The following is a 23,366-nucleotide window of genomic DNA, read 5'->3' on the forward strand; positions in this document are numbered from 1 at the left end:
TTCCTTGACAGCAGTATGATGCAGTTTTAGAAGAGTATGTCTCAATTTTAGAAGAGAGTTCTTAAAAAAATTTACAAAGAGTACAAGTTTTATTTGGTTGAAATAGTGTGAAATTTATCTTCAAGAAAGGTGTATCCAGGGTGCTGGGGTAGCTCAGTTGATTAAGTGACTGCCATCAGCTCAGGTCATGATCCTGGAGTCCCAGGATCCATTCCCAAATCGAGCGCTCTGCTCAGCAGGGAGCCTGTTTCTCCCTCTGACCCTCCCCCTTCTCAGGCGCTCTCTCTCTCTCTCTCTCTCATTCTCTATATCAAATAAATAAATAAATTCTTTAAAAAAGAGAGAGCGAGAGAGAGAAAGGTGTACTCAGATCTTGGCAGGACTTAGAAACAAGAGTTAACAGTCACATTTATTTTCATCATTTGCCCAAGTTATTTTTTTAGGGATGGAGTGTACAGGGAGTTGGAATATTATTAAATATATACACAATGTAAAAGGGTCTTAAGACTATAAAAAAAACTGACCATACATAAACAACATGGAAAAATCTACTCCATGATTGTTAATGTAAATTGGAAAGAGATAGATAAGAATTTTTTTTCTGAAACTTAAAATATGCTCCCTTTGAAAATTAAGACAAAATGTAAATCGCAGGTGGCTGTTTGTTTTGAGAAAATTTTATTGGTAACAAACATATAAGACAAACATTTCATAATAAGATTTTAGGATTTCCAGGTGCGATTATCTTTCACCCCACCACTGATTTTGGCAATAGAACACCACTAGCTCTTATCTGTGACCAGAAATTTCCCTAAAACATAGGTACCTACATAAATTAATTAGCACTTATTAAAGGAAATGACATTGTGAAGGGAAGTTTATCATCATGAGACTACAGACTTACATTAGTACCCCAAATGGTTATTGATGGGGACAGAATGGAATATCCCATTCCATTGTTCCAGAAAGAAAGGAAAATTCTAAGATATCTAAGCTGATGAGACTGATTCTGTCTGGGTGGAACTCTAGCCCTGGTCCCCATGGAAGGGTAATCAGTAATTGATGGCGGCAACTCAGTTTCTCTAATCCTAAGTCAAAACAGACCTTTCTTATTTGATAGGATCGCAAAATCAGTGAATCAGGAAAATGTGATAAATACAGAAATACAGACTTAAGGCTAAAACAGGCAAATATTAAATGGATAAATTCTGGTGCCACCCTGAAAAGTGCTGATCAAAGACTTTTGATATCAACCTAGAGGGATATTGCCAAAAGCGTGTTACAAGGCTCTATCTTTGTCTCTGCCATTCCGCATTTGTGTCAATCGAGGGAATAATGATAAAAGGCATGTTTATCAAATTTGAAGATAACATGAAACTAAGAGGATGAGCAAATAAGGATTTTTTTTTTTTAAAAACCTCAATGGGCTAGAACAGCAAGTCAAACTGAATTAGATAACATTTAATAGGGACAATATTAAATCCAATATTTGAGTCTGGAGGGGGAAAAATGTGACTGTCAAATGCTAATTTGAATTTGTGCTGCTGTAGTAGAAGACCCGTAAGACCAGTGACTAAAATGTAAAAATTCCTGCTCCTTGTTAGCCACCCACACAGAGACTACCATGAGTTAGAAAGGCACGGCATGCAGCATGTAAGCAGCTCATCAGCATGGGGCCAGGAAAATGGTAGAGAAGGTCAGAATAGGATCAGACAGATGTTCAGCTTCAGAGATGGCACCTGAATAACCCAAGGGTATATAGCTACTGCAAGCAGCCCCACCTGCCAGACAACTTCATCTTGAGAAATTATAGGTGGCTGGCTAATTTAGAATTCAGGACAGGTAAATAATTAGGGTCAGGAGATCTGACGATCATAGAAGGATTCCCATCAGTGAGCAATTTTAAGACGAACTGATATATTCCAAATAAAGAAACCTTGGAAGGAGATCTTAAGCAATGCACTAAAGCCCTATAGGTATCTGGGATATAGCCAAGCCATTTTTCCATCAAGCACTGTAGGCAAAGTGTCTTACATGCTGTGAGTTTCTCAAGGCTTCTAAATTATTGGCTCAAAAATACATAGAGAAAACTACAATCTTAGATATATACAATACAATCTTTAAATATAATAAAACACACACACATATATACACATATATATACAAAACAAATTATACAATATACAAAACAAATATATACAACAGAATACAATCTTAAAACAAATAGAACATTAATAAATCAGCTAAAACCCAATACTTTTGGGACACCGGGATGGCTAAGTCATTAAGTGTCTGCCTTCAGCTCAGTTCATGATCCCAGAGTCCCGAGATCAAGCCCCACATCAGGCTCCCTGCTCAGGAAGGAGGCTTCCCACTCCCCCTGCTTGTGTTCCCTCTCTCACTGTCTCTCTCTCTCTCTTTCTTTCTCTCCATCAAATAAATAAATAAATATCTTAAAAGGAAACCAGTGCTTTTATAGTGACATGTAAAGTATGTTTAATATGGGATGTTAATGCATTTTAATGTACTTAATGTGTGAAGGTGTCTCCAAAAACAAAGTCCCCGCTGTCTAAAAGTCTTTAAGTGGATATGATCTGCTGTATATAAGGATTAATGGACGAGGTGGTATTAAGCAATCAGATATGAAGGAGAAAGACTCTTGAAAAGTCACTCTGGGAATTTTCATATTGACCAAACATAGGAGATGCCAAGGTTTGACAGGAACAGTTAGAATCCTGAGAAAACTGACTTTGTTTCTAGTGCACCAGGTCCTAAATCTGGCTGAAAATAAAAGGGCTCTTTAGAGGCTACTTAAGAAACTAGAAAACGTGCCTGAACTCTAAGATTCCAAATCTGAAAGACAAGTAATTCCAAAGCTGCTGCTGCTGAATTCCTAAATCAGCCAGGAGTGGTTCAATGACCAGGGTAGGATTGACCTTGGGAGTAGGGAAAGGAGCCAGATAACTCAGAGAGGTAAAAGAGACAGGGTAGATATGGAACATAGAAGCAACCTGGAAATGACTGAGCAGAGTAAAGCTTCATAGACAGGATATCCCAGAGCCAGAGCCAGGAGAATGAAAGACTGAAAGCAATCAGGAGAGGAAAGGTGTCCTCAGAAAATGGGAAGTGCTATCACGGAGAAAAGGCATTGGTTTGTCTTCTATTAACACAAAGGGTAGACAAAGATCCCACAGTGAATGCTCCCCTGGAAGATGAATTTTTACTTATTGCAAGGACATATTTTCTGATGATCACTTACCAACCTAATGAACAATTGATAGCCATTCCTAGGGACTGGATGACCATTCCAACAGTATTTTGTCAAACAGCAGTCAAACATTAAGTGGATTGCTGCACAGATTTGTACTTAAGGTCTTTTAATACTGTGGAAACACTTCAAAAATATGTCTTCCAGAGTATCTCATGGTTTGTCTCCCTCTCTGATTTCTTCCCCTTCAGTTTTCCCTCCCTTCCCCTGCAGTCCTCTGTGGTGTTCCTTATGTTCCACATATGAGTAAACCATATGACAATTGTCTTTCTCTGCTTGACTTATTTCATTTAGCATAATCCCCTCCAGTCCCATCCACGTTAAAGCAAATAGTGGGTATTCATCCTTTCTGATGGCTGAGTCATATTCCATCGTATATATGGACCACATCTTTTTGGTGGTGTTGTTGGGTTAGTCACCATACAATACCTCATTAATTTTTGATGTAGTGTTCCAAGATTCATTGTTTACATATAACACCCAGTGCTCCATGCAATGTGTGCCCTCCTTAATACCCACCGCCAAGTTCACCCATCCCCTCAAGCCCCTCCCCTCTAAAACCCTCAGTTTGTTTCTCGGACTCCTCAGTCTTTCATGTGAACCACATCTTCTTCATCCATTCATCTGTTAAAGGACATCACATCTCCTTCACAGTTTTGCTTTTTCTGGACATTGCTGCTATGAACATTGAGATGCATGTGCCCCTTTGTTCATTACATCTGTATCTTTGGGATAAATATCTAGTTAGAGACTCTGGACTTGGGGGAAAAAAACTGAAGGTTACAAAGGGGAGGTGGATGGGGGATGGGGTAACTGGATGATGGGTATTAAGGAGGGCACATGTTGGGATGAGCACTGGGTGTTATATGCAATTGATGAATTATTGAGCACTACATCAGAAAATAATGATGTACTATACGTTGGCTAACTGAACATAATTTTAAAAAAAGATATTGATACATATATAGATATCTCTATATGTATCTTCCATAGTTTGTTTACTGCTTCTTAGGATATCACAGAGGTACAGATGTGGGTGAGAAATGAATCCAAAGTAGCTTTTAGAATAAATGCTTAACAGATTTGGAGCCATTGGAAGGATTACACCCATTTGGCATCTTTATCTGTTGCTGAGATGCACAATTACAAATATCTAACAACCTTATAATATAAAATATCTACACAGCTACAAGAACAGAAATATTGATAAACTCCTAATATTTCTGCCCTCATGTAGAAGGAGAAGGAAGAACTGGGGAGTGGCAGACTATTAGCTTTATTTCAATAGGTCATTTTCTAACAATGGTTGAAGTATGATGATGAGTGTGATCTCAGACACTTCCAGTAAGTACAAGTAGAGACTGCTGAGTACAGTAAGGGGACATATTGGCTCCTAAAACTGGAACAACCACTGTCCACTTGACATTTCTTATTTGATGACACCTAAAAGAGAGAGAGAGAGAGAGAGATCTCCTCTAACTTTTGAACAAAAGCCCCAGATTTCTCTAGAAGTGAGCCAATCTGGGTCACCTCCCTATTTCCAAGAAATAATTTGATCAGGGGATTGCTGTAAGCTGATTTTTTTAGACCTGAATTATTGCCTAACCTTCAGCCAGTCACCACAGCAAAGGGGATGATATTTTAACAATGGGCCTAAGCCAATCAGGCTCCACACCAGGAAACGGTGAGATGAGGCTACAGCTGCTCCACGAGGGAAATACATTTCCTCCCACCCACTCATGGAATAGAAGCTTAAATATCTATATTATCTTAAACACAATGTAAGTACAAATTTAGACCATCCTGTCATGTCTGTTAAACACAGTGGGGAGTAATTTTTATTTTCAGATTGGAAAATATATCCAAAATAGAGTGTTTCAAGTAATAAAGTGAAACACTAACATCCCAATCCTTCTACATTTGTAACAAGCTCCGTGCATCTTTATTCAGTGACATCAACTTAATTTTATCTGTACATTCTGCACCACTAAGAAGTCCCCAGAGGCTGAGAGGACATTTTAAGCGCTTCTGTGTAGTTATTGTTGCTAGGAAACAATATCCTTGGTATCCAAGTGTTCAGGCTTTGAGGCGCTGTGTGAAGTCACTGCTTCATAAAGGAAAGCCTTTGGTAAATAGGTTGTTTCGATGTGAGTAAATTGATGTTCACCCTCTGTGGCAAAATGTTCTTGTGTAACCTTTGAATAATAGTGTATTTCTAGGCCTCTATTCTTTCCTTTGGATCCAGCTGCCATCATTGCTCTCATGAGACCTCAAACTTCTTCCTGAAATGGAGTGAGCATTTTCTTTTTCCCCCAAATCATTTGTAATTATCTCAGTGGCTTGAACACTAAGCCTAATGGGTTTTAGTTAAACAAAGTACAAGTGAACTTGGAAATAAAGACCCAGACCACTGACCATATAAACAGTTGAATATTATTAAAATCTGTATTGGTTGATGGCCATATTCCAGCTCTTTTGTTGTGCATGGCACCGAAGTGGGAGTCAAAGAGAGCTGCTGTCTTGACTCACCCACTGACTTCTCTTCTCTCAACCCTAAGCTACAGACTATCTCTAGACTTTTAGTTCTAATTATTGCTTACATTTCTCCTATAGGATCCTATGGCTCAAAAAACCAGCTTGAGGTTGTAATTTATCACCTAATTACCCAGTAAGCCTAAAATTAACAAGCAGCTTTTCCCATTTCCTTGATGTCTAGATCCACCTGCAAGGCCCCTGTGAGCAGAATCGTCTTAATCAAGGAGTAAATCCAGCTCAAGAATGCTACCGTATCAAGTTACCCGTATCAGGTTACCAGGTTGGGGCAACAAACTTAAATCTCTAAGCTGCAAACAATATTCACTAATTCATTTTTTTTTAAATATATATTAGATACTTCCTAGACAGAATCTGTTCTAGGCATCAGGAATTTTTTTTAAAATGAATAAAGGAAGGTCCTCGCTTTCATAACGTAGATATATAATGAGGGATGGAGGTCACAAATGGCAGAGATAAACACAAAGCTACATAAACAAATGAAATATTTCCATGTTCAGATGTACTATGTAACTGACAGGATCCCATCAAGAAAGCAGAAACTACTCCAGTTTTCTCTAAAAGGTAATTTAGAGAGCATTAGTTATAAAAATTAGAAGGGCTGGAAAAGCAAAAGGGAGGAAAAATGATTGCTAAACTAGCAAAAGACAGAAACAGCAGATGCCCCCTGTGCTGGAGGCCCTGAGTCTGAATCTGCTGAGATCCTGTTAGAGATGCTGTTCTGGATACCTGTGGAGTTGCCAAAAGAGTGCAGCCTCTTTCTCAGTGTCAGGTTATCTGGAATCACCCTACTGCCCCAGCAGCAATCACCAGCCACTGTGACAATATCACACTGCTGGAGCCAGAATCCAGAACCCTCCCTTCCCTTCCATATTTTAAGCTTGAGCCAGTTCTTCCAAGGGCCAACATCTAACAGGAAACCAGATAGAGAGGGATCCCAGACCCAGCAGTACAGTGGTGTATAGAAAGTAAGGTACAGAAACACCTAATGAATGGTTAGCAAAAGCCACAACAGAGGTTTTAATGAAAAGCTCTGGTAATCCCAAACCTGACACAAATAGTTCTTCCCTAGAAGAAAAATAGAATATATCAGTCCAGTTTCTATTGCAGATAACAGAAGCCCAGTGGGCTAACTTAAGCAGAAAGAGATTTAATAGAGGAAATAAATTAAAGGACTTATGAAATTGAAGGACTAAAGTAGTAGGTCTAGGCTTATAAAATTAAAGGACTTATAAAATTAAAAGACTGAAGTTTTAGGTCAGGCTGGGCCACTGAACAGGACTCCCAGAGCCACAGGGCAAACTGGCCCTCCAAGGGCACAGACAGCACCACCACAATGAGGAGGCTGATAATCAGGTAGCTTCTACCACCATTGTTGATCTGAGGACCACTAAAGCTAAAACCAGAATTCCTGGTTCCTGAGCCATCTATACTAATATATGAGCTGTGCTAACAAAATGAATACCTCAAATACCACCTCTGACATCACTTACCTCCATCTAATCCAGGTAACCTAAATCTTATCCACACCATTGGTTGCAAGGTTAGTTGTTGTCTTTGCTGAAGGAGATCAGAACACATGCTAAAGAAAGCCAATATACACAGTCTCTGACACAGGAGGAATTCTGGGGTGAAATATATAGCATGTTAGGTTACATTTTTACAAGCTCCCAGAGAACAAGAGCCCTGAAAGTTTTAGCACTATATCTCCAGTACCTGGCACATAGTAAGCACCCAATAAATATCTACTCTTTGAATGAATAGAGACATGTGCACAGGTTAGTGCCTGGTTGCTGTGTTAAGGTTGGTAACACAAAGCCGGGAATCCTAATGATAAGAACCAAGAATTCAAGAGTCTACAAATTTGTATTAGCTGCTGACTATATGCTCGAAACTTGGTACATAGGCTAGACGCTGGAGTACGAACAGAAATGAAAACCAGCCCCTGACCTCAAGGAACTCGGAGCCTGGTGGGAGAAAGACAAATAAGTCAAGTAAAACTCAACATGGTTTTGTGCTTTGTTCAAGGCAAACACATAGTTGGGTTGATAAAAGTCAACTGGGAGCAGGAAGAGCTATGACTAGTTGCCTTAGGTATCTGCCTACACTTCTTCCTACACTCAATCATGGCTACCAATCTCTTTACTCTTCTCATCCCACTTTTACCTTCGCATACTGAAATCTTTGAAGATTTTATAATGTTTGTATATATTTAACTTTGCCCTTTAAATTTCAGTTTTCCTGCCAGAATTGAGTTGCTTATTGAGTAAATTTTATGAAGTAAATCACAGTTTCCCACTGACATCATGCTAGTGTTATGTTATTCCCTCCACATCTTATTCACTCTACATCTTATTCCCCCTGGCAGGCAGGCCTGCTCCACCCATCTGGCCAAATCTTCTGCAAAACCATCCCTAACTCCTGAGGTCAAAAATTTGCTCATCCTGCTATTAGACCACGAGATCCTAAAGAACAGTGTCAAGTCTGACCCACTATATATCCTTAATGCCTAGAATAGTGCTTGATACATAGTAGACACACAGAATATGTATATTGGAAAGTTAGATATAGTTTCCATTGATTTGCCTTGGCAGTTTAGAGGTAGTTGGTATTTGTGCTTCATCAGAGGTCCTGATGGGTATCCAGGAAGATGAGAGTTTGAATCCAGTGTTGTCCATGGCAGGGGAGAAGAGTCAGCAAAGACCTTACAGTAGAGCATTCAGGAAGGGGAAGTGAGCAAGCAGGTGTCTCTGATAAGCAGCCCATAGACGCTAACATAGAAACTGTGTCTGATCAGCCCTGTTTTACTCCTACTAGAAACTGACCACCCAGGGCCACAGAGTAATGATGCAGGCTTAATGAGGTCAAAAGCTGTAGATGAATCCATCCCCAAACTGGGACAAGGCCAAGGGTTTGTGTTCAGGCTTTGACCTATAAATAGTGTGTCTCTTCAAGAGAGTCTCTAGATACTAGGTTTAAGAACTTCCTTCCTAACAAATACTTATAGTTCAAATACTCTATGTTGCCAACTAGAAGTATAATCATGTGTAGTCTAGCTCAGAACAGGACAGTGTCTGTTTGGGAAATGTAAGAAGCCTAACAAGAATCTTTCTGAATGAAAATCACTCTGGCCCCATATAAAGGTGAGCAAAGGGTATGAGATATGCTAGTCTAACCCACTGAGCCACCCAGGTGCCCCTGAGATATGCTAGTGTAAACCCCACATTCGGATCAAGTCAGGCAAGAAGAGAGCTTTAAACTTGGGGTATGTTGTCTTGGCTTCTTTAAATAATTTTTTTAATTTAATTTATTTTTTATTTATTTAGGTTTATTTTTATTAATTATTTTTTATAAAATTTTTTAATAATTTTTTATAAATTTTTTATAAAATTTATTTTAAAAAATTTATAAAATTTTATAAAATTATTTATTTTAATTTAAGAATAATTTTAAATTGTATGTATTTTTATTCCATCTATCATTTTGAAAAAGCTTACCTCTCATAACACCTTCCTGAATGGATGCTGCTGAGACATTTTTCATCCCATAACGAAGATGTATGGGAGAAATGTTTCCCAGGCCTAACATCAGTACTTCTCCTTCTTCCAAGCCCATCGGTTTGTTTGCATCTCAGGGGCATTGTGAAATTTTTAACTGATCTGATTCTGTGTGGATAGAAGGCACTTTTATGGCCCTGAAGAGAGACAGGTCCGGATGATCCTGGAATCTCATTTCCTCCTTCCTGGCACACAGCAGACTCAGCAGATCTCAGTTAACCTGAGAGAACACAGGCTGATCCCAGCTGCTGAGTTCCAAAGGCTATGCCCGTATAACCAGGCCACTTCCTCCACCAGGACCTTCCATTGTCACAGTCGCCTAGTCAGATACAAATGTTTAGCCATCCTGTAGGAAGTCAAGTATTACAAGGCCGGGTTCCTCTCTGTTGGAATCTTGGCTACAGCACACCCAGTCTACCCCTGAGGAGCCTAAGCTGAAGGATAAGGAGAATTGGGGGAAATTTGCACTCTACTACATCTCTGCCGGTAAAATTTTCTCAAATAAACTCCATTGTAGATCTTCTCCATGTCCTTTTTTTTTTTTTTTTAACTTAGCATTTTGCTTTTTTAACATACACAATTCAAAAATCAAAAAATATTAAGATAAATATAGTGAAAATTGCCCTCCTATCCCTAGCACCCCTCTACTTAGTGCCCCCAAAGGAAATCATCAGTATTGGTCTGTCATCTGACCCTCCAGAGTTTGTTTAGACATATACTAGTATATTTAACTATATTTTAGCTTTTCCCGTATTTTTCACACATGTGTTAACATGTTATACCTGAACTTAGTTAGGGTTGGTTTTTTTTTCATTAAAGGTAGTTTTGGAGAGCTTTTCATTTATATGTAGGAACTTCCTCATTCTTTTTTCCACTTTACAACAGTACATTAACATACCATAATTTAGACCATTACTCCTATTAGGGGGCATTTATATTGTTTCAAATATTTCATTATTAGAAACAGTGTTATAGATGCACCTTGGTGGCTCAGTCAGGTAAGCATCTGACTTTGGCTCAGGTGAAGATCCCAGGATCCTGCGATCAAGCCCAGCAGTGGGCTTCTTGCTCAGCAGGGAGCCTGCTTCTCCCTCTCCCCCGGCCCTTTTCCATTACTTGTGCTCTCGCGCTCTCTCTCTGTCAAATAAATAAAATCTTGAAAAAAGAAAGTGCTATGATGAATAATTCTGTACACACACTCTTCACAATTAGGCAATTCAATCACTGGGGTAGATTTCTAGAATAGGAATTTCTGAGTCAAAGATACATACATATATATCTGTGATAGAAAAGCCAAACTGCATTCTCCATGTGTTTTAGCCAATTACATATTTATTACCAGCAATATATGACAGTATTTGCTTCTCCACATGCTCAGCAACACAATGTGTTATCAATTTATGGATTTTTGTCAAACTGTCAGGCAAAGAAATGTGCTTCAATATATAATCTTAGTTTTAATCTGTATCTGTCTTATTATGGTTGAGATTGGGCATTTTCCCCTTTTTAATGAACTGTCTTTTAATATCCTTTTTCCATTTTGGTATTGGGTTTTTGGTTCTTTTTTTTTGTTGTTTGAGAAACTATACATTAAGAAATGTAGCACCTCTCTGCAATAGGCACTACAATTATTTTTTTAAAGATTTTATTATTTTATTTGAGAGAGAGAGCTGAATGAGAGAGGGAATACGAGTGGAGGAGGGGCAGAGGGAGAGAGAGAAGCAGGCTCCCCTCTGAGGAGGACCCAGAGGACCCAGAAGCAGGGGATCATGACCTGAGCCAAAGGCAAACGCTTAAGGATCCGTCCAAGCACCCCCACTGCAGTTACTTTTTGTTTATTACTCACTTTTGATGTTGTTTATGGGGTTGTGCCATGCCTTCTTTTTATAATGTGGACAAAACTATCATTTTTTGTGTCTTCTGGTTGTTGTAATACAGTTTAAAAAACCTTCTCAATGCCAGGATTATAAAAGAATTCTCCCTTGTTTTCTTCTAATACATACATGGTTTTATTTTCTAGAAAACTACAATTAATTTGAAGTTGAAAGGAAAAGTGAATTGGGGGAATCTGACGGGGAGAGGGACCCTGAGAGACTGTGGACTCTGAGAAACAAACTGAGGGTTTTGGAAGGGAGCAAGATGGGTGAGCCTGGTGGTGGGTATTAAGGAGGGCACGTATTGCATGGAGCACTGGGTGTGGTGCATAAACAATGAATCTTGGAACACTGAAAAAATAAAATGAAATTTAAAATAATAATAATAGCAATACATGGAAGGAAACACAAGTTCAAACTAATTTTTTCCAGTAGCTCTCCTGTTTTTTCTACATGATTTATGAATTTATGAAACTATCGTTTTCCTAATTTTTCAAGGTGCCAGTTCCATCATATACTAAATTCCTCTGTTCCTTTGACTCTGGTTTTGAATTTCCAACTGTGGCCCATTGATCTCTCATCTTTACCAGCATTAGAATGATACTATTATCAAATCTGAAGGTTGTTAGTACCTTTTACACCAATAGGACTAGGTGTCCTTTATCTCTTTTATGTTTTAGAGTTTTCTTGGAATGTCTCATTTGTTTATTTTAACGTTTGAATCATTTTGTTCAGTTTCCAGAACAAAAAGCCTATTGTTATAGGTAATCACATTAAATTGTAAATGAACTTATGATGTTGACTCTTTCTATTCAAAAACATGAAATGCCTCTTTATTTGTTTAAGGCTTCTTTTGTGCCCTGAAAGATTGTTTTAAATGTTGCATATGCCTTGCATATTTTTCAGTTTATTACCAGATATTTTGTCTCTATTTTTAAATGAGTTTTTTCTTCTACTATATAATATGCTATATATTATAAATTATTGTTTTCATACCTATAAGCTACCCAATTCTATATAGTAATTTTATACTCTATTACCATACAAAATCCTATTATTTATAATAATTATTCAGTTAATTCTTTAGGATTTACTGAGCATACAATTGTATAATTTGCAAACATTGATAGTTTAACCAGTTGCTTTACAACTTTACACTTGAATTCTCTTTCTCTTGCTTAATGCATTGGTTAGTATTTCCAGAGCCCTGTTAAATAAGAGCCGTGGTGCGTATTAAGGAGGGCACGAATTGCATGGAGCACTGGGTGTGGTGCATAAACAATGAATCTTGGAACACTGAAAAAATAAAATAAAAGTTAAATAAATAAGAGTATTGGTAGTGGACACTCTTATCCTATAACTCTATGGAAATATTCTAGTGTTTCTACAATAAACATGATGCTGGCTTTGAGACGGAGATAGAGACTGAGATAGATCTTACTAGGTAAGGAGGTATCCATCTATTCATACTTACTGAGTGTTGTTGTTTTGTTAAAAGATTGAATGGCTATTATATTTTGTCAAATGCCCTTTTGGGTACCTGAGTAAATAATATACTTTCTTCTCTCTAAATCTGTTAAAATGAGTATATTACTGGAATTTTCTAATATTGAACATTTTGCACTCTTAGAATAAATGCCACTAGTTGTGCTTTATTTTTTTAATGTACTGCTGGATTTTGTTCAATAATATGCTCTACTTACTTTATGAAAATAATTTGGAAGTATTCATTCTCAGCCATTACTTTGGAACTATTTAAGTAGTAATAGAATTATAAATTCTTAAATATTTGAGTCTAGTGGGGGTTTGCTTGTTTGTAGGAAATGAAATCAAGCTATTTTGATCTTCTGTCTTGGATTTGAATTTTAGAAAATGCTTTTCTTACAAGAGAATTATCCATTTCATTCAGATTTTCTAATTTGTTTGCACAGACTTAACCAAAGTAGACTTATGATTCTTTACAATTCTCCTGTTTCCAAGGTGACTTCTCTTATTATGTGTTATTTATCCATCCTGATTCATTTATTTAGTCAGATTTTTCTGTAGAATAGTTTCCTCAAACAGGTCCCTGAGTGATATGTTCTGTGATCTTTGTATATTGTCTCTGAAAAGAATCAGTATTTTGGCAGGGAATGGGACTCTTGGATCTCAGATTTGCTGTCCTTTTTGCCTATCTATACTCTAAATATTCTATAGATGTTATTCCATAAGCTTTTCTTTTCCATTTAAGAAGCCCATTATGTTTTTCTTTGAAAATACCTTGTACTTCCTATGTGGAAAATTCTAAGATTATTCTTTTACTCTTGGAGTTCAGGAATGATATCACAATTACTTAATATAATGAACCCTTTAGTTTGTTAACTACTTTATTCTTTAAGCTCAAGAGAATTTGTGTCTTCTTTTTATTTTTATGGCTCCTCTTCTTCTTTCAAGAATGTCTACTGTTTATATATTAGATCTCCCAGATGAGCCCTTCAAAGGAGGACTTCAAAGCCATTATGCTTTCTTCATACTTTATAAAACTCTATAATTTTGCTCTCTTTTGAGATATTTCTCTCAAACTGTCTTCTAAGACATTAATCTGGCCTCACCAGTAACCATCTTCTCAATTATCTCAAACATCTTTTATTAAAATCTATGGGTTTTAGTACAAGGAAAGTTTTTGTGCTCTAATCAAATATACTTAATCATATATTTTCTTAAGTGTTCCTATATTTCTAGTAAGGTGGGAAAGGAAAGTTCAGACTATTATCTACTTCCTCCAACAGTTCTTTTCACGAGGGGTCATCTACTTTGGTTGTTCTGCTTGCTTTTCTTCTATAGGACTATCAGATTCCATTATATGCATTGTTGTTTCTTCCTACATACAACTTGGGGTTTGGGCCCAGAGAACCATAAATAGAAACAATATTCTAGGGGGAAAGTATGGTGAGCTCCTGGTAAGTTGTCATTCTCCTGCTGATACATCAGGAGGTGATCTCTTTTTCTGAGACAGCCTACCTTTTTAACTCTCACACCTCTCCTTAAAGGACTGAAAAAACAATTCCTCCAGTCACATGGATGTTAGTACCCTTTATTTATTAAGCCCAAAGAGCCCTTATACCCAGCTTTCTAACTTAATCTCACATTCCCCAGATCCTACTATATGCAGGACTTTGAATTAGAAGTGGAAGGGAGACCAGCGGGGTTGAATTTAAGCTGTCACATTGCCACTAGCCATTTTCCTTCAAAGAGGAGGTTCTCATTCTAAAACCTGTAAATGTATCAACATGGACAAGACTGGAGGAGATTATGCTGAGTGAAATAAGTCAAGCAGAGTGAGTCAATTATCATATGGTTTCACTTACTAGTGGAGCTTAAGGAATAACATGGAGGACATTGGGAGCTGGAGAAAAGAAGGGAGAAATCGGAGAGGGAGATGAACCATGAAGAGACTATGGTTTCTGAGAAGCAAACTGAAGGTTTTGAAGGGGAGGGGTGTGGAGGGTTGGGTGAGCCTGGTGGTGGGTATTAAGGAGGGCATATGCATGAAGCACTGGGTGTGGTGCATGAACAATGAATTCTGGAACATTGAAAAAGTAAATAAATAAATAAACCACAATCAATAAATAAACAAACAAACAAATAAGTAAAACCTGTAAATGGGATCCAGGGGGATCCATGATCCTCTGAAATTACCATCAAATTATATTTATTTATGTATTTATCTATCTACACATATGTATGTGCGTGTTTCTGTGGAGTTTTGGGAAAGGTTTTTTTTTTAAAGAATTTACTTTTCTTAGAGCAATTTTATTTTCACAGCAAAATTAAGAGGAAGATACAGAGATGTCTCATATAGCTCTGCCCCTGCCCCTACACAGCTTCCCCATTATCAACATCCTCCGCCTGACTGGTGCACTAGTTACAACTGATGAATCTACATGGACACATCATAATCACCCCAAGTCCATAGTTTACCATTGGATTCGTTCTTGGTGTTGAGCATTCTGTGGATTTGGACAAATGTATAATGACATGTAGCCACCATTATAGTTTCATACACGGTATTTTCACTGTCCTAAAGTCCTCTGTGCTCTGCCTATCCATCCCTCCACACCCCCAACCCCTGTCAATCACTGATCTTTCTATTGTCTCCATAGTTTTGTCTTTTCTTAAATGTCACATAGTTAGAATCATACAGGACGTGGCCTTTTCAGACTGGATTCTTTAACTTAGTAATATGCATGTAAGTTTTCTCCATGTGTTTTCCTGGCTTGACAGCCATTTCTTTTTGCTACGTAATATTCAATTATCTAAAGGTACCACAGTTTATTTATCCATACACCTACAAAAAGACAGATGTTTTGGTTGCTTCTGAGTTTGGGCAATAACGAATAAAGCTTCTCTAAACATATGCATGCAGGTTTTTGTATGCTTAAAAGTTTTCAACTCCTTTGGGTAATCACTGTAGAGCACAATTGATTACTTGATCACATGGTAAAAGGATGTTTAGTTTTTCAAGAAACCGCAAAACTGTCTTCCATAGTGGCTGTATAATTTTAATTCCCACCAGCAATGACTATGAGTACCCATTGTGTCACATCCTCACCAGTATTTGGTGGTGTTAGTATTCCAGACTTTAATCCATTCCTATAGATGTGTAGTGATATCTTACTACTATTGTTTTGATTTCCATTTCCCTGAAAATATATAATATTGAGCATCTTTTCATATGCTTGTTTTCCATTTGTGTATGTTCTTTGGTGAGGTGTCTGGCCCATTTTCTAATCAGGTTGCTCGTTTTCTTATTGTTGAGTTTTAAGTGCTCTTTGTGTATTTTGGATAGCAGTCCTTTATCAGATATGTCTTGTACAAATATTTTTCACCCAGTCTGTGGGTTGTCTTCTCAGTTTCTTGAGTTCAGAAGTTTTTATCAGATTCTCAAAATAATGTTAAGAATCACAATTTTATAGGGGCACCTGGGTGGCTTAAGTGTCTGCCTTTGCCTCAGGTCATGATCCCAGGGTCCTGGGACCTGCTGAGCAGGGAGACTGCTTCCCCCTCTCTCACTCCCTCTGCTTGTGTTCCCTCTCTCTCTGTCTCTCTCTGTGTCAAATAAATAAGATCTTTAAAAAAAAAAAAAAAAAGAATCACAGTTTTATAAACCCATACCTGAATTTGGTACAAATCCCCAATATACCAATAAGTCAATATGCCAATAAGATGTAGATCATTCTAAACCAGCAGGTAAAGAAGGTTTCACAGCCTCTCTGACATCCGGAATTATAGTTAAAAGTAAATATCATCTATTTCTGTGTCTGCACTTGGAAGACTGCCATTTCAAGAAAAGGCAAGTTCTTGGACCTAGAAGGAAATGGCTTAAAAAGAAATAAAACAAGATATATTGAAACATACTACAGTAAATAATAACCTCCATAGAGTGGCAAAAGTAACAAATATAAAAGAGCTGTGGGTTCAATGAGTTAAGGAATAAGAATTCAAAAAAGAGCTTTTTGAAGACAAGTTAGGGAATTTTAAAGTAATAAAGTTAAGACAGGTTTATTTCCCTTCAAAAAAAAAAACAAAACAAAACCCAAAGCTTAAAGTTTTTTACATTCTTGCAGTGTTATGTTGATGGTGATCCTTTGGCACTTGGCACTGCACTTCTAAAGTTTAAATATATTGGGTTTTTTTAAATCTCTTTAAAAATACATTACTGACTTTAATCAAAAGTAGGTCAGCATAATGTTTACTACATTATATGGTTATCTTTGAAACACAAGCCTTAGTCATTCTAATGGAAAAAAGATTTGATGCTTTTTTATTTGAGGTGAATATAAATAGAAAGTGAACTTAGGACTATCTTCTTTGTCTCTACCAAATAGAAAGAAACAAATATACCCTTCCATATGCCTTAAATGACTTTTAGATTTTTAAATATATCCATACATTGTTTTTATTGTTTTTAAGATTTTATTTATTTATTTGACAGACAGAGATCACAAGTAGGCAGAGGGGCAAGCAGAGCAGGGGCCAGGGAAGCTGAGCAGAGAGCCCGATGTGCGGCTCCATCCCAGGACTCTGGGTTCATGACCTGAGCTGAAGGCAGAAACTTTAACCCACTGAGCCACCCAGGCACCCCCGTACATTGTTTTTATACAAGTTAGTCTTTTATATGAACATAACCTAGCTAAACTCCTGGCAAGTGGGAATAGAAGTGGAAAGGCTAGACCTTTCTAATGCAATCTACAATCCTCTACACATTCCTCTTAAATTAAGAAAAGCTCACCTTCATAAATATTAAGCTATAAAGTTACTATCAAGAATTCATAGTTTTTCTACACTTGTTGCAGTGAAAATCATAATGTATAGAATTACTGATCACCCTAAGCTAATGTAATATTGTATATGAACTATAATTCGATTCTTAAAATTTAGTGAAAAAATTCATGTAGTTCTTAATATATCCCCTATATATTAGATATAATAAAAATACATAAATGGAAGCTTACCTAATTTTCTAAAAGAAATGTGTATTTCTTTTTTTAAATGTCTTGATCATATAATAAGTACATATAAATTTGGTCTTTCATTATACTTCATTTTTTATCCTTCCTGTTTCCCTTTTAATAAATATGTGCTCAATGATTATTATTGTTGTTATATGATGCATAATAAAAATCTATGCTCAAGGTACTAGAATCCAATTATCCTTTTTTCTTTTTTAATTTACCTTAGAGAGAGGGAGAATGCGTGTAAGCAGGTGGAGGGGCAGAGGGAAAGAATCCCAAACAGACACCCCACTCAGTGTGGGGCCAAATGTGGCATTCTATCTTGACACTGAGATCATGACCTTAGCCAAAATCAAGAGTCAGGCATTTAACCAACTGAGCTACCCCCAGGCACCCCTAGCTATCCTGTTATCTAACCAAAGAGTTCCCATTAGTAGATGCAGAGGAAATAACTATGGAGCAGTGATAACAGATATTACTGAATGATCACAGAGTTTATGTCCAGTAAAGTTGGATACATCCGTCTTATCACCACAGCCACAACCAGCCCATCAGGAATAGTGTTCATTATGAGACCTATATGCCATCCAGATAGAAGGCATTGTCGTTTGACCACCACTTGCTGGAGATTTCCTCTCCAGCTCCCGAACTGTCTTCAAAATGAATTTCTAGACCAAAGAAGCTCTGTTTAACTATGCTATATTTCTTGGTTTCAGATGGCTATACCACTGATGACATTGAGTTTTACTGGAATGGAGGAGAGGGAGCAGTAACAGGAGTTAATAAAATTGAGCTTCCTCAGTTTTCAATTGTCGACTACAAGATGGTATCCAAGAAAGTGGAGTTCACAACTGGTGAGGATATTTCCCCCAAAATGAACCAGGGGTACTGTGAAATTAAAGAAGATGATTCCTACCAAATGGAGATCTGATTTTTTTTCTTTTTTCTTTTTCCTTTCCTTTCTTTTCTTTTTTTCTTTTCTCTTTTTCCTTTCTGTCTTTTTCTTTTTTTTTTTTTTTTTTAAACTCAGGGGCATATCCACGACTGTCACTAAGTTTTCGTCTCAAGAGAAACATTGGTTACTTCATTTTGCAAACCTACATGCCTTCCACACTGATTACAATTCTGTCCTGGGTGTCTTTTTGGATCAACTACGATGCATCTGCAGCCAGAGTTGCACTAGGTAATGCATTCCCAACACTGCAGAGCTGGTAGGATTTAGCTTCAACCAACCAACCAACGATAGAAAATATAGGCAAGGGCTTCTCTCAGAGCAAGTCAAAGAATGAGATTACCATAATAGTCCTTGATAGCAAAGCACCTAAGGGTAAGCATTTTTAGGATGAATGTTTTACAATGCAATATCTTTTTAGCATTTTACAAAAAAAAAAATCTTGGAATATACTCAATACTAATCAATACTAACCATATAAGTGCTTCTTAGAGTCTATTTAAATTCTCATTAAGCCAATTTTTACCAACTTTGTGATGATTTCCTCGTTGGTCCCTGCTTTTTACAGTGAAGAACATTTACAATTAGTTAATCTCAAATGGATTTGGTAAAGCTAAACCTTGTGACTATTAACAAGCTATTAAATTGTTGGGCAATACTATCTTTCAAACATTAACTGAAGTTAACTCATGGGGATCTGAGTTTCTGTTAAATGTAGCTCATCACACTCGAATAAGGCACAGACATTCATCAACTGGATTAATGATCTGTGATCAGGATGAAATAAAAATGGTTTCCTTCCTTAGGGAACAAAATACAAAATTAATCTTGCCATGGTTGAGTAATTGCTGCAAGCTGAAAGGCTATATTGGAGACTTTAAAGGGCTCCTTGGAAAGTTAGAATATGAGAGGTCTGTTTGATGAATCTGAGCATGTGTGGGTCTGCTTCATGATTTGATCCTAGAGCCCCTTCAGTTATCACTTTCTAGGGCTTATTCTCATGGATGGGTACTTGTGAGCACACACAGACACACACACACCCCACACCCCAAATACGTAACAGCATCATTTCCAGCTAAGCTGACATCCACATCACTTCTTTTGAGATAGCTCAACTGGGTTAGATGCTCAGCCCACACTTTCACACCTAGACTAATTGTCATCTCTAGAGCTAATTTCTAATGGTTGAGTAATTTCTAATGGCTCACAAAGTCAAGTTCTAGCAGCCCCTTCTCAACCTTTGAACATTCCAAAACTAAGGAAAGCCAACCAATAGTTTGTCCCATCAGAGGTATGAATCTGCACCTATTATTTGACTACAAACATGAGTATGTGTATAATAGGGTTAAGGAATAAACAGTGGATGATGTCCACAGCAGGAAATAATAACTATCAAGGTCGTGAATTGTGGTTCTCTTCACAAGTTTGTCCTCAAAGCTCATGATATTTTGATTAGAGATGTCATCACATAAAAATGCTGACTTAATCTTTTCTTTAAAATGTAAAATCGGTGCTATTTAAAACTTAACTAAGGAAAAAAGGCATTTAGTTACTAATCCTTCTTGCCTAAAAATTTAAACCAACGAGTAGAAACAGAAGTGTGATTGGTGGATTTGTAAATGAACTATTTCTACTAAGGACATTAGCTAGAATTATATTGGGCAAAATTTAAAATGTTATTGAAAGAAATAAGTAAGACTATTCATGATGGCATTTCATAAGAGTGCAGCATATTTGAATTAGTCACCGATCTGAACCATTTTAACTTTCTGTATGGCAATCCGGACTACCTATTTTATCTGTTCTCCTAAAAGTTAAATAGTCAAATCAGGAAATTTGTCTAGAATAATCTGACAGGTAAATGAGTGCTAAACTCTTTTTTTTTCCCCTTTTCATTTTCTACCTCCCATTCTCTTTGCCAGCTGTCCTTTGTCTTTAACATTCATTTTAACATTTCCTTCCTGTCTTTATTTTTAAGGACTCTCATCAAATTTCAGGCTTTATCTTCTCCTCTCTTTGCTTTTACTTTAAATGCCTTTGTTTAACACCTCCTTGCTTTTTTGCCCCTAGCTAGGTCATCTACAGCAAAATAATCTCAGAGTTTCTGTTTATTCAGCTATACCTGCCCTATTGTACTCAGGAAACTATTATGACAGTCATATAAGATAATGCATAACTGTGTTTAAAAGTGTGATATGCTATATAAATGTGTAATATTAGTATGAATTATCTATATTAGATATCTACATATACCATGAATTATCTACATTAGGTTCTAACTTTCCTTTCACTTCTTGTTTTTCTCAATTACATTTCATCATCACTGTCATCAACACCGAATATTTTTTATTCGGCCATGCAAACATTATATGGTTAAGAAAGCTAGTTTTTTCAAAAGATTTTTATTTATTTATTTAACAGAAAGAGAGATCACAAGTAAGCAGAGAGGCAGGCAGAGAGAGAGGGGAGAAAGCAGGCTCCCTGCTGAGCAGAGAGCCCAAGGCAGGGCTCTATCCCAGGACCCTGAGATCATGACCTAAGCTGAAGGCAGAAACCTAACCCACTGAGCCACCCAGGTACCCCAAGAAAGCTGTTTTCAACAAAGTAGACAAAAACAGAATTTTCCTTTTGAAAGTTTACAGTTTTACTCTTCTTCACAAATCCAAGTTGAATTTCTCAGGAAGTCTTTTCTGGATTCCAGGGGACTAGTTCATTCTTGACTCTTGACTCAAGTAGAGGTAATATTTGAAAAGTGAAAGCAACAATATTATATCTCAAAATGACATAAATCAAGTTACTGATGCAAATCATGAACTTTCTTACACATTTCTTCTTTTAGAATTGTCTCACTATGAATGATATATTATCAGTGTAATAACCTGTAATACTGACCTTGTGGCCTGGGTATTCTAGATATATGGAATGAAGTAGGTCTCCTCAAACTGGTAACCAGCTTTCAGTTTGGTAGTGGCTGTCGTAGGCATTAGTATCACAAGAACAGGTTTAGTAGGAAAATGAGGGAGATGCTGAGAGAAGAAAGAAGTTGTGGTGTGTAACAGAATGACAAACATTTTGACATTAGACAGTAAACATATCAATGGGATTTTGATATGCCTTCCCATTTACTTTTTTTTTTTGCCCATGTGCATTATTTTTAAAAAAATGTTTTCCCACCTTCCATTAATGGTACATCCTGTTTTATGTTTGTTCATGGACTGTATGGGGAGTCTGCAACTTTGTCTTTCAAAATGTCTACTCTTTTTGCCCAGTGGTTCATGGCATTACTGCCATCAGTCTGGGGCACCAATAAGGAAATTGCATCTGTCTTCTCAGTCTTTAAAGGGCAGCTTAATGAGTGCCTTCAGTAAGCCGTGTCTTTCTCTTCCATAGGAATCACCACTGTGCTGACAATGACAACCATCAGCACCCACCTCAGGGAGACCTTGCCAAAGATCCCTTATGTCAAAGCGATTGATATTTACCTGATGGGTTGCTTTGTGTTTGTGTTCCTGGCTCTGCTGGAATATGCCTTTGTAAATTACATCTTCTTTGGAAAAGGCCCTCAAAAGAAGGGAGCCAGCAAACAAGACCAGAGCGCCAATGAGAAGAACAAACTGGAGATGAATAAAGTTCAGGTAACTTATTCAATATTCCTAACAATATTCTTCCAAAATGTATCAGCAGCATGGCGCTCAAGGCTCCCATAACAAGGGAAAAAAGTAATTTTTCTTTAATACAGCTCAAACATCTCCTCCCTTTTATATATTTGAGAACTGAGGATTGAAGTAGTTAGGTTGAATTAACATAGATTAATAACATACCTGGACCTAAAACTCAACCCCAAGTCTATTATCTCTTATTTTGAACTATATAGTTGTAAAACTGTATGCAGAAGAATAATGCCAGATTTGCTTGATAAATTAATGAGAGAAATGAAGTGACTCAATTCTGTTCTAAGTGGAAATAAAGAAATATGGCCCAGTGGTTATCACCACAGACTGGAATGAAACTGCCCAGCTCTGCTATTTCCTGGCTTTATAACGTCAGGCCAATCAACCTATGTGACTCATGTTACCTCTGTCCTCAGGTCCTCATCCATAAAATGGAAATTATTATAGTACACCTACTTCACAGAGTTGTTTTAAGGACTAGATGAGTTTTTGAAGAGCCTTATATTTGTAACAATACCTGGAACATAGTGAGTGCTCAGTATCATTATAGCTACCTAGCTCTTACCATTATATAAAAGACATTGTCACTATTTTTCTTTTGCTTTTCATTGGTAGATCTTATGACCTGTGCTTATGCTGGGTAGAATTAGTTAAAATTAATGCCTTTTTTATTCTTTGAGAACATCTCTTTTGCCTCTGCTTCTATGCCATGTTTCACTGAAATCAACTTAAAATTATGTACATTGAAATGCCATATCCACTATAAATTATTTTCAAGATGGCACACAAATGACAACTTAAATAGTCACTGGTCTAGCTACTGTTCTGAACATTGCGACTACTTCTCTGAAGGAGACAAAGTTGCTGGCTCTCATAGAGTTTAGATTCTACTGTGGGAAGAGAGGCAATAAACATGTAAACTATTCAGAGGATAATTCGAGGTTGTAGTAAGTGCTATGAAGAAAGTAAAACAGAGCGATGGGTGAATAAATGATTT

The 23,366-nt window shown here is 37.1% G+C and overlaps 1 protein-coding gene across 2 annotated transcripts in view; it reads left to right on the plus strand.

The window, feature by feature from the left end:
- The window catches only part of GABRB1 (gamma-aminobutyric acid type A receptor subunit beta1), a 393,971-nt gene that overhangs the window by 341,288 nt on the left and 29,317 nt on the right, over nt 1-23,366 (plus strand). Inside the window, exons 6-8 of one of the 2 annotated variants that reach the window (XM_032334220.1) lie at nt 18,463-18,600; nt 18,777-18,929; nt 22,089-22,333. In XM_032334220.1, the coding sequence (XP_032190111.1) occupies nt 18,463-18,600; nt 18,777-18,929; nt 22,089-22,333 (536 nt within the window). The remainder of the gene's footprint in view (nt 1-18,462; nt 18,601-18,776; nt 18,930-22,088; nt 22,334-23,366) is intronic. The other variant, XM_032334222.1, reaches the window with a different exon arrangement.

The sequence above is a fragment of the Mustela erminea genome, chromosome 2 (genome assembly GCF_009829155.1).
Source record: "Mustela erminea isolate mMusErm1 chromosome 2, mMusErm1.Pri, whole genome shotgun sequence".
Taxonomy (NCBI): domain Eukaryota; kingdom Metazoa; phylum Chordata; class Mammalia; order Carnivora; family Mustelidae; genus Mustela; species Mustela erminea.